Source organism: Microplitis mediator, chromosome 10 (genome assembly GCF_029852145.1).
Source record: "Microplitis mediator isolate UGA2020A chromosome 10, iyMicMedi2.1, whole genome shotgun sequence".
NCBI lineage: Eukaryota > Metazoa > Arthropoda > Insecta > Hymenoptera > Braconidae > Microplitis > Microplitis mediator.
In genome coordinates, this window is record NC_079978.1 from 19,848,933 (window position 1) to 19,866,284 (window position 17,352).

General features: G+C 30.1%; 1 protein-coding gene across 2 annotated transcripts; it reads right to left on the bottom strand.

Annotated features, from left to right (window-relative positions):
* Positions 1-7,735: 7,735 nt before the first annotated feature.
* Positions 7,736-16,756, bottom strand: LOC130675687 (uncharacterized). 2 transcript variants are annotated; one of them, XM_057481510.1, is made up of 14 exons: positions 16,612-16,756; positions 16,350-16,500; positions 15,194-15,263; positions 14,803-14,939; positions 14,573-14,713; positions 13,505-13,581; positions 13,312-13,426; positions 11,723-11,890; positions 11,434-11,645; positions 11,175-11,289; positions 10,958-11,094; positions 8,454-8,649; positions 8,064-8,263; positions 7,736-7,983 (listed from the first exon to the last, which is right to left on the bottom strand). In XM_057481510.1, exons 1-14 carry the CDS (start codon positions 16,659-16,661, stop codon positions 7,893-7,895), a joined length of 1,860 nt encoding a protein of 619 aa, XP_057337493.1. In that variant the 5' UTR covers positions 16,662-16,756; the 3' UTR covers positions 7,736-7,892. The 2 variants fall into 2 exon arrangements, with proteins under 2 accessions (XP_057337493.1, XP_057337494.1); XM_057481511.1 differs by having other exon boundaries at positions 16,350-16,531; positions 16,612-16,748.
* Between the last annotated feature and the right edge of the window lie 596 nt (positions 16,757-17,352).

The window sequence follows — 17,352 nt, forward strand, 5'->3', positions numbered from 1 at the left end:
GAAAATTTGAATAATTCTGAGTTGTAAAATCGATAGTTACATTATTCCATGTATACTCTGAATTCTTGTACATATTATATAAAATATTATTAAATTTAAATTAATGGTCGCGGCCTATGAATATTTATAAGTATTGATAATATTTATAACTGTAAACTAAAAATGTATAAAATTAAATGTGGAAATCACGATCACTAATGGCGAAACAAAGCGGAATATGGCGTCGTTTCGCCGGTTTCACTTGGTAGCGTATTTTTACACATACTTTAAATGTGTGACTGCCTGTGGGGTTCTGTACATAAGTTGTATGCAAATTTGTTTGATTTTTTTCTTGCGTCGTTTTTTGAATAAAAAAGCGGGAAAATAAAAAGTTTAAAAAAATAGGTGAGGAAGAAAAAATTAGAACTAAGTAAATTTTTTTGAATATAAGTTGAGTAGTATATATGTTAAAGATATATACATTTTGTTATGACTTTTGTTAAATATTTCGATTATAATATTTTCAAAGACACTATTTTCGATACATGTTTATGAAATACTAAAAATTATTATTATTAAATAGCATTATTTGTTTATGAATAGAATCGAATATCGATTTTTATTTTTTTTGTTTGACGGGATTGTATAGTAGAAGTTACAAATACTCGAATCAATAATTGAAACCTTTATAGAAATAAAATAAATTTTTATTTCGTAAGAAAAAAAAATATAATAATAATAATAAATGACAAAATTTAAATTTTTCGTATACATATGTACATAGTTATACATTGAAAAAATTTGTTGCATCGATTAAATGAAATCGATTACAAATTTACTGACATAGGTTCGTTACATGTTTACTGTTTTTTGAATAAATAAAATGAGGATGTTGAAATATTAAATATATTAAGTCACAAGTTTTATGATAAATTAATAATATTGATGAAAATTGATGTACGAGATAATTGTTGTGTGTATGCATAAATTGTAAAGAGCTACAATCAACATGGCTTGAAATAATAAAATATCATTTTTTACCTCATTTATATCAATGGTATTTTAATTAACTTTTTTTGTTTGGCCTTATCCTGAATATTGTCATTTACTTTTACCTTTGTAACAATCCAATTAAATAAATCAATATATATTGGCTACTCAACTCATAAAACATAATTAAAATTACTGTCGACCCGCTTTTTGATACACGCATCGGTGCTGAGTGGGAATAATTCAATTATTTTTTTAAATAATTAATTCGCTTTGTTCTCGAGTCTTTTAAATAACGACAAAGCATATAGACCTAGCTTTGGTTAAATTAATATTTAATTCGAATTATATACGAGTATATGGTCATATATTTTATTTCAAATAATAAGTGATCTTTTAATATTTTTCAATAATTTCAGCAATGGTATTCAAGTGAATTTAGTTAATTATGAATTGAAAAAAGCGTTGTACTGAGTAACTGATGTTTATTAATTTTTTTCTCGAAAAAAAATTATTCGCCATCACTGGGGCTCGAACCTGGATCCTCCTGCACATCATTTAAAGTTTGTGCCACTCTGCCAACACCATGGACTCATAGTTAGAATTATTTAGAAGGTCTATATATTTATGATAGAAATCTCAATAATCTTAACAATGCAAATGATATTAATCGTGATGATTCACCCTAGCAGATCCAAATTACGGTAATTACCGTAATTTTCCGTAATTTACGGCAATTACCGTAATTTACCTAATTTACCTTACCCAACAGAATTACCATAAGTTACGGTAAACTACGGCAAAATACGGTATTTTACCGTAATTTGTGAGATTTTACCGTAATTTACAGCAAATTACGCTAAAAAACCGTAATTTACAGTAAATTCCGGTATATTACCGTATTTTACCGTAAGTTACGGTAATTCTACCGGATACCGAAAATTACGGTAATTACTGTAAATTACGGCAATTGATAAATTATTACTGTATTTACATAAAGATTAAATATAAAATTTTGAGGTTAGAGTTTTTTTTTATTTAAAACATGATCGATCCCTATCCGAAAATTCTCATAGAATCCACTCAAATGCGACAAAAACCGCATAGAAACCAGTACAGTCTATAGGATTATATGCGGTTTCTGTCTTATTTGAGTGGATTCTATGGGAATTTTCGGATAGGTACTTGCTTCGCTCGTGTTCCTAAACTCCGAACTCGAGTATTATACTCGATGGCACTAGTTATCCAAGGTACTAATTTTCATTAGAGTACATATAATAAAATTTAATTCAATTTATTTCTATACTATTAGATTTACTTGTTACAATGGATCCTTTTATTTAGACAAAGGTGTGTATGAGCAACGAAAGTATATTCTAACTCCGGATATTACCTAGGAGTTCTTGTGTTAAAATATTAGTAGTTCATATGTAGTTTCTTTAGCGTATTATTTCACAGTAAGTTTGCCTGCGGCTCGTACAGAAATCGAATAAGTATATCTCATTCCATCAATTCAATACGAACGACTGAAGAGTAAGCGGGATGAAATTTCTCTAGACGAATCTGCAACATGAAACGGAGTGAATACTAATAATCGAGTCATGTATATATAGCACATAGAATATAGTGACATTCTTTTGTTGTCTTTATTTCAATTAGAATAATTCAATTTCATCTTCTGTGCCTTTAATATCAAATGAACTTTTTGAAACTCGAAATTATGTTTTTTTATTAAACGTTATTTATATTATACTTTATATTGTTATAAAAAGTATTTTTTGTATTTTACTATATATGTTTTATTTTCCACCGTTAAATATTTAGTAAGACAATAGAAAAAGTTTTTCGAAGTAAAAACAATACAGTGCAGTTAAGAGTTAAGAAAAACGTTAAAGAGAACATAAGCGTCGCGATAAAAGATAACAATAATAACAATATTAAAGACCATAATTAATCAATACCGCTTAAAAAGTGTCAGGAGAAAACGTGTACATTTTTGTCTATTGTTTTATTTTGTTAACTTTATTGCTTTCTTTGCACAACTCAACACCAGACCATTCAGAGACTTTGGTGAAGTTTCTGCGCGTCAACGAGTCGTTACGACACTTCGATTTTCTATGTCAATCTAAATTTTTTTTGTTCCACCGAATGCGTCGTTAAAAAACTTTTACATCCAAACGTCAAGTGGAAAATTGAGTTTGTTTTTTTTTCTCATTCTTCATTAGGGCTTATTCGACTTTGTTAGCGTTAAATATACTTGTGCTTTTAACTTTTAGATTAAAAAGTTAAATTTGAAAATAAAAAATTAACAGTATATTGGGTGGTGGTGAGGGATGAAACAAGACGATTTCAGACAAGGGTGGAGTTGAATGTTCAAGCAGAAAGTGAAGTCTAAAATTGTGATTTATCCCATGCATTATTTTTCATAGGACCTGCAGCGATAGAAGGAGTTTTAATGTCTGGAGCTAGTTGAAGTAGGCTAATTTCTGACCGATAGCAAAGAAAAAAATCTGTCTATCGGTTGACCCTGCGGGCCAGCCCTAAAACTTCCCGCTGTTTTCGAGCTCTTTGAGCTCGAAAACTTTGTCGTGAATACATTTTCGAGCTCTTCGAGCTCGAAAATACTTTTGGATGCCGTTCGTTTCGAAAAAAATAGTTTTTTACCATTTTTTCTCCAACGATATCTCTCAAACGAATCAACCGATTGAGACGGTTGAGGTGGCAATCGACGCGTTTTGTCAAGTTCTAAAGCTGATAAAATTTTGGATTCGATTTATCGAGTCGTTTTTGAGATATTTCAGGAAAAATAAAAAAATTTTTTTTTTTAATTCTTTCGACAAGAGCCCAGTCTATTTTGGAATGAATCCATCGAGCACATTAAAAGTTATCCAAAAAAAACATTTTTGAAAAAACTTTATTTTTGGAATATCTCTGAACAAGCCCTACCGATCAAGCTCAATTTTCTCTCGGCTTCAAGATATTGACAATCCGCGTCGAATGGCACCTTAAAGTTCAAAATCGGTTCATCCGTTCAAAAGATACAGGTATTTACATACGTACGTACATACATACATACATACACTCGGACATCATCTTGAAATTAGTCAGAATAGCTCCCTCGGACCTCAAAACGTCGACATCTGATGGAAATTCGATTTTCGTAAATCGGACCGAAACCAATAACTTCCCGAATTTTTGAAAATTTACAATTTTCTTAGCGGGAAGTTAAAAAAACGATGCTGTGTTTTGAATATGCATATTTAAGTATACTACCCAGAGGGAACAATGATTTTGCCATCAATTTAGTATTATTTGACTTCCTGCCTGAAAAATTGAAAATTAAAAAAAAAAAGATTTGAAAAATCCAAAAGTTCACACCCCGAACGTTAATGTTATATTTTAAAAAATTAAATTTAAAAAATAATTGAATTACCCCTAAATATTTCAAGGTATCGAAAATTTTAAGGGGTTGGTTTCGCCTCTCCTTTCCCTATATACAGTCCGCGTGACTTGGATAGCCTCACCTATTTTTTTTCAATAACTGATTCTTTACTTGCGGATTTATAAAATTATCTGTATATTTTATATTAATTATTTAAGACAGAACAAGATATGTTGTTAGTGTTCGAGAAACAAATCGAGGATATCGTGAGGGGACATGCCACTGGTCGGCAGTTCGTCACATGGATAGCCTCAGTCAAATTTATTGCGCAAAGGAACTAATACGTTTCATTTTCGTATTATTATGTTGTAATTTTATAGCGTGGTGAATAAATTAAAATCGATTCAAAACACCAAAATTGGTTACTATATAAAATGGGGCGCAATAAAATGTTAAGTATTGAAGAAATTAATAAAATTAATTTTTTACTTAATCAAAATTTTTTCTCATCATGAAATCGCTAGAAGAGTGAATAGAAGTGCTAAAGTTATTAATAATTTCGTGAAAAACAATGAAAACTACGGAAAAAATTATAAAGGTCGAACGAAATTCGCAACAATGCCAAGGGAACGTCGAATGATAATTCGCGCGGCATCTAATTCCATTAAGACTGTGAGGCAAATAGCGGGAGAAGTTGGAACTGCAGCATCTATTTCAACTGTAACAAGAGTGATAAGACGGGCAAAGCATCTAAAGATAATGAAATTGAAGAAAAAATCGGCTTTGAATCAGAAACACACATCAGCACGACTTTTATTTGTAAAAGAACGTATGAGTTGGATAGATAAATGGCTACAAGTAATTTTTTCAGATGAAATAAAATTTAATTTAGATAGGCCTGATGGATGTAACTATTAATTTTATGATTTGCGAAAGGAAGAAAAAATTTTGATTAAGAATCATATATAGATAAAAATAGGTGAGGCTATCCAAGTGACGCGGACTGTATATAGAAATTTACAATAAACAAGTACGATTCTGATAGGAATGAAGCCAAGTCAGGAACTAATTTTGCAGGCAGAAAATAATGAGTATCTTCCCTAGGGAAGATACTGATCAGTTTCCGCTCGCTAAATCGCATTTCTCTGAAATTGACTCCTTTTGACTAGCAAAACAGGCATTGAATCGCGCAGCTTCAACGCAGGTGATGTAAAAATATTAATATTCGACCTGTAACTCGTATCTAATATTTATTAGTTGAATAATTATTTGTTGGTTTTGAAATTGCTATAATTTTTATTATATATCTTGTCACCTATAAATCTTAGGTAAGATACTTAAATCTCAATCGACTTTGATACATGGGTTTGCAAAGTTATTCGACACAAAATCTTAGATAAAAAATGATTGGGTGGAATAACTATTTTTAAATTTAAATTCACTACGTGATCGAATATTTGAATGGTTAATAAAATAAAAATATATACATACATTTAAAACATGGCCGTCATGATCGGCATGGGTAATTGCTTTCATTCACGTTTGTCAATAAAAAGCAGTACATGTTTCGCGTATTTTAACACTTTTTACCTAGTTTTTAATGCTAGTGAGCTATAAAAATGTCATTAATATTCTCTATTTGTATTCTACTAAAATTAAAACGGGTAAATTGGTGTTTTAGAGTGCATTTTATGCAGTTATTAAAAATACTGGCTATACCACTATCTACTTTGTTTGTTCATCGATCTACTATACTATGCTCATTAGGGTGGCTCACAAAACTGACTATTGTTTTTTTTTCGAGTCTCATATTAAAATTTGATGGTGCAGCAAATTTAAAGAGTTTCTCCAAAAATTAACTTGATAAAAAATTTCTAAGCGGTGATTCAGAAATTTCGAAAATTCTAATAATGACTGAAATTCGGATATTTTTTTCTTTTTTTCTTTTTTGTGGCAGCAATTGTTTGTATTTGTAAAATTGAAAATGTGCTAAGATTTTCAGCCCAAAATTTGAATATTGAATAGCAATGACGCCTTTACTCACATAACGTATTGCTTTATTAACCCTAACAAAAAAAAATTAAGGAATACTATTCAAAATTCATTAGTGTTAATATAAGTGTTAATAAGTGTTTATTAGTGATCATTAGTACTCTAACTAATGAATCTTGCAAAACTATTGGAAATGATTAGTGTTGACTATTGTTTCAATAGTGATTATTAGTAGTCTGATTAGTGAGTCTACGGCACTATTAAAAGTTAGTGTTGATCACGTTTTTAATAATGTTGATACGTAGTAAGATATCCGCGGGTAATAAGGCCTAAGTGACAGAAATGATATTTAAAATAACCGCCTCCGCTAAAGGCTACTCTAGTAGAAGGGTCTTGCATAGAGATGTTACGACAAATTTATAGAGTCCCGATACCACGTTCCCTATCTTCTACATTTCATCATCCGTCATATGCTGTCGCAGCGCAGAAGAAATTATAAAAAACAATCAAGTCTTCTTCTCTTAAAAAGAATACTGATAGTTTTAAGTGCTGTTGAGCAAAGCAATCTAGTTTTCTGACTCTTAAAAAGTATTGTTGCTAAATTTAAGTGATGATTGATCTCTTATACCAATTTTATTAAGTATAGTTTAACTATTACAGTTTGTTTGACCCGTAGGCCTTATTACCCTATCGTTGTAAAATGAAGCCTATTCGTATGGTTTTTGTAAAAGTTTAATTTTTTGTTTGTTTATGGTAAAAATTACCATTACTCTAACCTTAAAATTTTTTAATTAATCTCTATGTAAATACAGTAAAAGTTTATAAATTGCTTAATCATCACAATTAATATCATTTGCATTGTTAAGATTATTAAGATTTCAATGATAAATATATAGACCTTCAAAATAATTTTAGCTATTGATTCCATGGTGTTGGCAGAGTAGTAAGAGCTTCAACTGATATATAGAAGGATCCAGGTTCGAGCCCCAGTAATGGCGAATAATTTTTCATAGATAAAAAAATTAATAAACATCAATTAATCAGCACAAATAGTAATCTCAGTATATATGATTAGATCCAATTTTTTTCGCATCGGGTTACACCATCGATACTAAGGAATAAGCGCAATACGCTTATGACACTCAAAATACCGAGAACACTCAACGCACTAATGACACTAAAGTATTACTAAAGTAGGGCGCGAAAGTACCAGACCATTGGTTTTCCATTAGTGTTTTCCAATAGTGTTCACTATTTTTCCGTAATGGAACAATCCACTATTTTTTAAGCGTTAGATGGTAACTATAAGACCTAACGTTGTTGTTTTTACACCAAAAATGTTTTTCAGAGTATCGTAAAAAAATAAATAACCTTCAATGAAAAATAATCGGATTTACAATTTATTCATAATATATTTTTCAGTACAAATATAATGCGATAGATATACTAATTATTACACATATTTTTATATTTTATCATCTCATAAATTTATTTGTTCTGTATTAAGATTGCGAAGATTTGGAAATAATTAATAAATTACTGGAGGTTATTAGTCATTTACAAGATGAAGTACAGTATCTTTGTCAATTCCATAGTTCTTCAAAGAAACGTCCATACGATCGAGTCTTCTCGAAGTGAAACTAAAAGGTATTATTCAATATACATATATATTTTTTTATACTGATGTGTAACAATAAATAATAATGATACTCTATCTAACCCAATGATAATAATTTTATAACTTGAAATATGTTTTCGTTTTCGTAACATCGCTGTGTCCAACAAATGGTAAAGATATTCAACTGTATTATCAGCAGAAACATACGCAAGATAAACTATTCTGCCATTCATGGATCTGATTTTTAGTCTTAATTCTCCTGCATCTTCAGTTGGTTTATTTATTTCCTGAATTAATGGCATCTAAAAAATAATTATTATTCAGATGTACCGGCATCCTTAAGTAATCGTATGAAATCTGATTGATTCTTATAGTAATTTATGAGAATCAATAAGTTATCTACGAAGTGTCATTTTAAAAAATAAACTTTTTTTATAAAATTTCGGGATTACCCCATTTTAAAAAAAAATTATAAATAGTTTTATTTCTCACTTCATAGTCAGGTTTTGTCATCGTTGCCGATCTTGATGTTCGAAGTTTACTATATTTGCTTCCGTTCAAGTATTTACAACTTTTCGAATAATTAAGATCACTATTAGCAGAAAATGGAATTGGGTTTTGTGTAACATTAAAACTTTCTTTCGAAAAACTAACGGATCTCGATTTAATTCCAGATTTCTTATCGTCGCTAAATTATAAATATACATATAAATAAATAATTATACCCAGAAAAAATTAATAAGATGGTTTCTTATGGTTTTGGGAACCATTGCCATAATATATGAGAACTATTCTTTTTCTGTTCTCATTTATTGAATTATTTTCATATGCCACTGACTATCCCGGGTCAAAGGATTAACAGAACTAGAGAAAATATTTTGAACCAACGGTGTGAAAAATAAGCAAAATACTATTTTACATGTATGATATTTTGTCCGGGATCCAATAGTAGAGGAGCCATTCTCATAATTTTGGGAAAAATTCTTTTGTTATGAGAATGGTCTCCATATTCACAGGAATATTTCCCACAATGTATAGGAAATATTCCGATATGCATATAGGAATCATTTCTAAATTAAAAGATGATGTATTCGCAATGACATTAGGAGTAGACAGAGAAAAAGGGTGGCTCGAATTCCGAATCGAATATTCGAACTATTCGAATATTTTTTAAATATGGAAAAATTATTAAATTAAGAATTAAAATATATTTTTTCCTTTAAATTTGAATAATCGCAATAATAAATTTGACTCTGAATAATTTTGTCTTTTATCTATAAACTAATTTTATAGCGATTTTTTAGACAAAATTCTGACAGAACTAGCCAAATTATTTTATTTCAAATAAATTTCAAGTTTCAATAGGCCTTTAGAATTTTCGGTTTTTAATTTTTATCACATACATGAAAAAATTTTCTTCAGTTTAAAATTTTGGCACTAAAAATTCGTTAACGACTAATAAATGGTACATTCACAACGCTTTTGCTGTATTCAAATTTTGTTTATGGCTATTTATATTTTAGGAAATCGATTATAGTTTTATTGTTATATTAAATTTTGCGTTTAGAAATTATGAGTATACAAAAAAGTAATAATTTATTATTTTATAGATATTTCATCAGTTCAAATCATTAAAATAGTTTGAATTATTCACATAGTTTAAATTATTCGAATAGTTCGAATCATTCGAATGGTTCGAATGTTTGATTTGAATTATTCGATTCGATTCGCTATCAAATAATTCGTTAATTCGAATATTCTCACACCCCTACTCGAAACCTAACAATTTTTATCATTCTGTCGACCAAATTTGAAACCAGGAAGTGAAACATCCAAAAACTTATTATGCTCTTATAAAAAATTATTATGCCGCATCACAATTATTAAAATGTATGAAAGTAATTGTCGTGCGTAGTATACCCTCGCAGACCTGATTTACCGTTAATTTACGGTAATTTTACCGTAAATCTACCGTAAAATTCGAGTAGATTTACTATAAATTACGGTAAACCCACCGTAAATTACGGTAAATCCACCGTGATTTACGGTAAATCGGTACTTTACGGTGGATTACCGTAAATTACGGCGGGTATACCCTACATTTACCGTCGAATACGATAAATCTACCGTAAAAAATTCGGGCGGGTTACTGAATTACCGTAATTTACGGTGGATTACTGTATTTCCGTATTTTACGGTAAATCCACCATAAATTACGGTAAAACCGCCGTAAATTACGGTAAATCCACCGTGATTTACGGTAAATCGGTACTTTACGGTGGATTACCGTAAATTACGGCGGGTATACCCTAAATTTACTGTCGAATACGATAAATCTACCGTAAAAAATTCGGGCGGGTTACCGAATTACCGTAATTTACGGTGGATTACTGTATTTCCGTATTTTACGGTAAATCCACCATAAATTACGGTAAATCCACCGTGATTTACGGTAAATCCACCGTAATTTACGGTAACCCCACCGTAATTTACGGTAAATCGGTATTTTACGGTGGATTACCGTAATTTACGGTGGGTTTACCGTAATTTACCGTAATTTGGGTCCGTTATGGTAATTTTTTGGATGCTTCACTATCGTTTCAAGTTTAGTCGACAGCACATTCAAAATTTCTAGGTTTCGAACCAACATTTTTCTCCGTGTAAACAGAAAAAAATAAATCACACGTGAAAGTAAATTCCTGACTAAAACCTTCGATTAAATCTGATTGAAACTCAATAAGATTTCTATCAGATTTAATCAAAAACAAACATTTAATCAGAATTTCTCGGAATGTTCAAATTAATTGATTGAATTTCAATCAGATTTAATCAGGGATTTTCGAGTAAACGCGTTCCACTTATCAGTGGTACTTGAATGTGTCTTTATAAATTTGTTTTCGTTTTTTAAATGCATAAAATCATGACTTACAGATTTACGTCTGTAGATTATGGTCATGAAGATATAGATAATGAAAAATATGACATGCATTAATTACCGAGCTGATAACTCCACGAATGATCGATCTGGTAAATCAAATCTATGACTTCTAGATGTATGTGCTGATGCTTTTTTCGAAATAGCATGTGAATAATTAGATGTCTTTGGTCTCATTGGAGATGTATTCGATGTATTCTTTGGAATAAAATTTAATTTAATAAAGTAATTTATTCACATAATTTAAAAAAATGTTACACAATAGTTTCATATCTTACTTTTGATTGATTTCCATTTATTAATGTTATATCTGTATTTGAATTAGATAAAATATTTTTTTCAGAATAATTACTGTTGTGGGTTTGGAAATCAAATAAATTTGGAGTCGCTAATCTATATTTTAAAATTTTTATTTTATATTTCTCTGAGTTCAAAAATAGTCGTCTTATTTTACAAATTTATGTTCATTTTAATGGAATAATTTTACGCAAATCATTAAATAAACCTGAAATGCACAACAAATATATGATACTTTACCTAGTTCGTGAAGAAATTTTAGAGGTCGGCCTAATCGATGAATTGTACGGCTGCTTTACATCCGATGACTTTGCTGATATCGAGTATTTTTCTTTCGCTAACGAGTTGGAATAAATTTTACTGCTTGATGTTGATATGTTACCTAACTGATAACCATATCCTGGATAATTTCCTCCATAACCGGAAAAATGTTTTGTTCTGTAATCTTCGACCTTGTATTTGAAAAAGAATAAAAAATTGTTGACTTGTAAACTTTTAAAGGTTACTGTGATTTTATTTTCTACGAAACCTTGAACGGAACACCATTTGGATAATCATGTTGCAGTTCTGACGGAAAATAGCCGTCTGATATGTCTTTAAGAAATGATCGAGTGGCAGGATCATTGTAAACGCGAAGTCGACCCTTTTGTAAAATCATACCGTTTTTGTAAAACTTTAGTGTCAAGCAAGGAAGAGGCTATAACAGAATTATAAAATAGAGGTTCTATCTATAGGAAACTATTTGATAGATTAATAAAGGGTTATATATAGAGTGCATGCTCAAAAGACTGTTTAAGACTATAAGTTTGAAGTCCTCCCAGAAAGTAAGTCGCCGTCGGGAATTGTAGGAAATTTTCGGTTCGTAATGTTAATGTGTTGTACACGGAAAGAAATTTTGTTTAAAAATTACCGTTAAATTCACTGTAATCGTGGGACGAATGGCACGACCTAATCATTTGTCGGTAAGTGAGATAATTTTTAACTTTTTTTCAACAAATTTTACCGTAGTCTACTGTAAATTTTATTCGGTTTTCGGTAAATTTTATGAAGTCTAACCTCAAATTAAATAAATTTTTTCGTAATTTTTAATTTGAAAATGATAATAAATAAAAGCGCCGCATTATGTCCCACGATTACAGTGCATTTAACGGTAATTTTGAACGAAAATTTCTTTCCGTGTAACGGCATGAGATTAGACTTGTTTTCCAATAGTGGAAGTAAAACCGACGGCGCTTTACTATCTTGGAGGACTTTAAACTATGAGTCGGTAAATTAATGTCAATACACTATCAGATAACCATTTTGCCCGCAACTCGAGATAAATCTGCTGCCAAAACTTAATAAAGTTCATGGCAACTTTCTGAAGTCATTGATGACATTCCCTTTCCATGTCTATAAAAATAATCATGTAAAGTCCTTCCAGAAAGTAAGTCGGCCTAGTGGATCCAAATTACGGTAACTTACGGTAATTACTGGAATCTACCATAATTTACACACAGAAAAAAAAGTTATCTTGAGTCAAGAAAATATTTTTGAAGACAAACGTTTTCGGGAACCAAGTCAAGATTTTCTTGAACCCAGAGAATTTGTCTTGGTTAAAAAAAATTCATCTTGGTCGGAGAAGATTTCTACTTTATCTGAGAAAATTTAGGTCTCCAAAAAAATTTTCTTGAATCAAGAATATTTACTTACAGTCGAGAATTTTTCTTTCTGTGCAGTAAAATGTCGCAATTGACCGTAATTGTGGTAAATTACCGTATTTTTGTCATAAATTGCGGTAATTCTGCCGGATGCCGTAAATTACGTTAAATTCCGGTAATTACCGTAATTCAGATCCGTTAGGGCGCGGTCAGTTTTTACCCCCACTATTAAAAAACAAGTCTAATTTCACGTCGTTACTACACATTAACATTACAAACCGAAAATTTCCCACAATTTCCGATGGCGACTTACTTTCTGGGAAAACTGTACAGACTCACACGCTTGTAAAGTGGGGGAAGTGTGGGTTCGGCGGTCGACTGCTGAGCAAAAGTGGGGGTACAGAGTTCTTAGAATTGAATTCCCCTACATCCCGTAAGCGGGTTTATGACGCGACTATACTATAGTTAAAAATGGTACCTTAAATGAAGCGCCCCCTGTATTACGGCATACAAACATTTCACCTTTACCAACTGATAAGTTTAATTCTTCGATATTTAGAATGACTTTATCCAGATAGTCGTTTAAAAAATTACTAAAATAAGGAAAAAAAGAAATTATTTTGTCTTTGTTTTTTATTTTAAATTATTTGGATAATTTTGTAGCAATTTACGAAGTTAATTGGTCTGAATTTTTTGATGCACAATTTTTTCCACCAACCCAAATTAGTCCGTAATCTGAAAGAAATTTCTGAAAAAAATAAAATAAACGATAAATATACAGAAACAAGGCGCCTATTTTAGTTATTTGCAATTATTTTTCTTCATGAATATGCTGATTTACATAAATGATTTCGAAAATTAGTTTAGAAAAAGTCAAAAAGAAGTTCCCTAGTGGATCGAAATTACGGTAATTTACCGTAAAATACGATGTTTCTACGGCAAATTTGCCGTATTCTATGGTACTTTACGACAACGCACAGTCATCCCTAGTAGATCCGAATTACGGCAATTACCGTAATTTACCGAAATTTACGACACCCAGCAGAACTACCGTAAGTTGCCGTAAAAATACGATAGTTTTCCACAATTTGCGGTAAATTACGACATTTTCTCGCGCTTTGCGGTAGTACGCCGTAAATTACGGAAAATGTGGCGAAATACCGCAATTCGCTGCAAAATGCGTTACCGTATTTTTACCGCAGCTTACGGTAATTCTGCTGGACGCCGTAAATTGCGGTAAATTACGGTAATTGCCGTAATCCGGGTCTGCTAGGAATGACTTGAGTTACCAAAAAATACGGCACATTTGCCGTAACAAACCGTAGTTTGCGGTAAATTACGGGGATTTATCGTAATTCGAGTCCGCCAGGGTCTATATTATATGAGTATGAAGTCATTCAAAAATTGAATAATCCCTAGCAGATCCGAATAACGGTAAATTACCGTAATTTACGCTATCCAGCAGAATCATCGTAATTTACGGTAAACTACAGCAAAATACGGTATTTTACCGTAATTTACGCTATCCTACCGTATTTGCGGTTTTTTACCGTAATTTGTGGGATTTTGCCGTAATTTACGATAAATTGCGGTAGATTACCGTATTTTACCGTAAGTTACCGTATTTTACCGTAAGTTACCGTAATTCTGTCGGATACCGTAAATTATGGCAAATTGCGGTAAATTACGGTAATTGCCGTAATTCGGATCTACTAGGGATATTATTAATATTTTAGAACCTCTATTTCATGAATTTTGTTTTCTAACTCTAGACATCTTTTGTAAATGTAGTCAGATCTCTCCATCTGTGATTTTCTATGCTTAGACTCTTTTTTTAAAATACGTTCTTGATTTTTTTCTTTCATTTCCCATTCTGTCAACTACAATAATGATAAAACAAATTTTTTATTCGTAAAATCAATCAGCAATCTTTTCCATACATATTAATAATATTAATTGCCCAACAGACTTTTTTTTTCAAACGATTAAATTCTTGATCTTTCGACTTTAATCTGTCTTCGGTTTTTTTTAATATTATTTTCATTCTCTGTAATTGATCACCCGCCAAATATAATTGCTTGGATAACATTCCAATAAGATCGCTCTCTGCAATGTTAAATATTAATTTATATAACTTCAACTTGTATTATAATTCTTACAATATGTAATTAGATGATACAAGATCGTATCATATGTCAATTAAATAACTTATTTCATATAAAAACTTTGATGGATAGATTAAAAATATGAATAAAATAAGCTACGTATAAATTAATTATATACACATCAATTTTGTTGCGTTGTTTTTAAATAATTATTCATTTGTGGTTTAAAAAAAAGTATAATAAGTATAGCTTTACCTTTTTCAACCTTGAAACTTTGTGGTTTTGAAAAATCCTGATTTTTTTTATTATCGATATCCATAACTGTCTGTAAATATTATAACATACGTTTATAACAAATAATAAATTACGCAGTTTTGGAATTATGTATACACTAGGGTGATCCAAAAAATAACAAATTTTCTTTTTTTCTCGGAAACAGGTTCAAAAGTTTCATTTAGATAAGGAAAGACGCCTGTGAAAATTATAGCTCTTAATAATAACATGGAAACAGTTTTTTTTACGTCTTCTGATTTTTATAAGTAGCTAACGATGGGTCATAGGAATAATTGGCAGGCGTATTTTTGTAGATAATTGAATGCTCTACAAAAAAAGTTTCTTATCATTTTTTGATAAATTTGTTTGTTCAAAAGTTATTTGAGGTTGAAGTCGAATTCATATTAAATTTTGAGATTTTTTTACTTTTCCGGCGGAACTATCAGACCTATTACAAAATATCACGGGACCTTTTTTGTAGACAATTTTATTCCCTAGAAGTTATTTTCAATAAAGTTTTTTCGAATTCCGCATTGCTTTCTAGTTATTTTTATTTTAATCTCAAGCTCTTAAAATCGATCAGAAGACTATTTTTTTTATGAGCATGTTATTAAAATTAAAATAACTAGAAAACAATGCGGAATTCGAAAAAACTTTATTCAAGATAACTTCTAGAGAATAAAATTGTCTACAAAAAAGATCCAATAATACTTTGTAATAGGTCTGATAGTTTCGCCGGAAAAGTAAGAAAATCTCAAAATTTAATATGAATTCGACTTCAACCTCAAATAACTTTTGAACAAATAGATTCCTTAAAAAATGATAAGAATCTTTTTTTGTAGAGCATTCAATTCCCTACAAAAATATGCCTACCAATTATTCCTATGACGCATCGTTAGCTACTTATAAAAATCAGAAGATGTAAAAAAAATTTTTTCCATGTTATTCTTATGGAAAATAGAAAAGTGTGATGAGGAACCTCTTAATGATAATATTAAGAACTCTTATTTTCACAGGCGTCTTTTTTTATCTAAATGAAACTTTTGAACCTGTTTGCGAGAAAAAAAAAAAATTGTTATTTTTTGGATCACCCTAATATTTATATGTATGTATGTATTGTACTAATTATTATACTGACCTGAGTTGGTAATAAATTTATCTTATATATGTCAATAAAATTAACATCAACATTTATAGTTTTATAACAATAATTTTTGGCAATATCAATTATTAATTTATTGTCTTGAAATATTTCGGCTAGACTGTAATTTAATTTTGAGAATTTCGATCTAATGGATTACAATCAGAAATCGGAAAATTCTAATCATTTTTTTGCTTTAAAGATTTTTTTATCATTTATTTGAATTTCAATAAAATTTATTGAATTTGAATATTCATACTTGTCAAATATTTTTCTTGATGGTCCATACAATATCCCATTGTACGTCATTGTAATTTTTTTATCACTTGAGATGTAATTTATAAATACACAACCACATCATAAACATATATTTTTTACAAATTTCATTAATGTTTCATAACCCAAAATATACTTATATACATTTATACAAATCAATAACATCTGTCAAAGTTAATTGATAATTTTTTTTTTCATATGCTAACTTCATATCATTTAAATTTTATCTCTTTCAATTATTGTGTATATACGCAAAGCTTATAAGGAATAATCATTACACAGTAAAAAATCGGGGGTGAGTTCGGAATGATTACGGATTTTATTCAAATCCGCATTCACTCCGATTCGGAGTTTTAATATTAAAGTAAACCCCTTCGGAGTGAATTTTACTCCAAGGAAATTACTCCAGATTTTCTCCACGTTCATTCCGATAATTTTTTACACTGTATATTAGACTGAGCCAAAAAAATCGACTAGTTTTTTTTTTTTAACGATACTGTCAAAATATTATTTGGGATGACAAAAAAAAATTATTGTAAAAATTTGAGCCCTTAATAAATTATATTAAGAGGTGTATCATCGCAATTTTTGATTTTTTTTAATGCGCGGGTTTTTGTCTCATAACTCTCAAACAATCGAGATAAACAAAATAGACTTGAATACATTTCTTGTAGAAAATCGAATGCTCTACAAAAAAGGTCTGATTGAAATTTTTTGTCAGATG

What these genes read in the sequence shown, in the direction of transcription:
- LOC130675687 (XM_057481510.1), bottom strand. Translation starts at nt 16,661, where the DNA reads ATGACGTACAATGGGATATTGTATGGACCATCAAGAAAAATATTTGAC. An exon ending in ACAAAATTCATGAAATAGAG is followed by an intron (nt 13,582 to 14,572) that starts GTTCTAAAATAT and finishes TATTTTTTTCAG; the next exon opens with AAATTTCTTTCAGATTACGG. An exon ending in AATTCAGACCAATTAACTTC is followed by an intron (nt 13,427 to 13,504) that starts GTAAATTGCTAC and finishes TCCTTATTTTAG; the next exon opens with TAATTTTTTAAACGACTATC.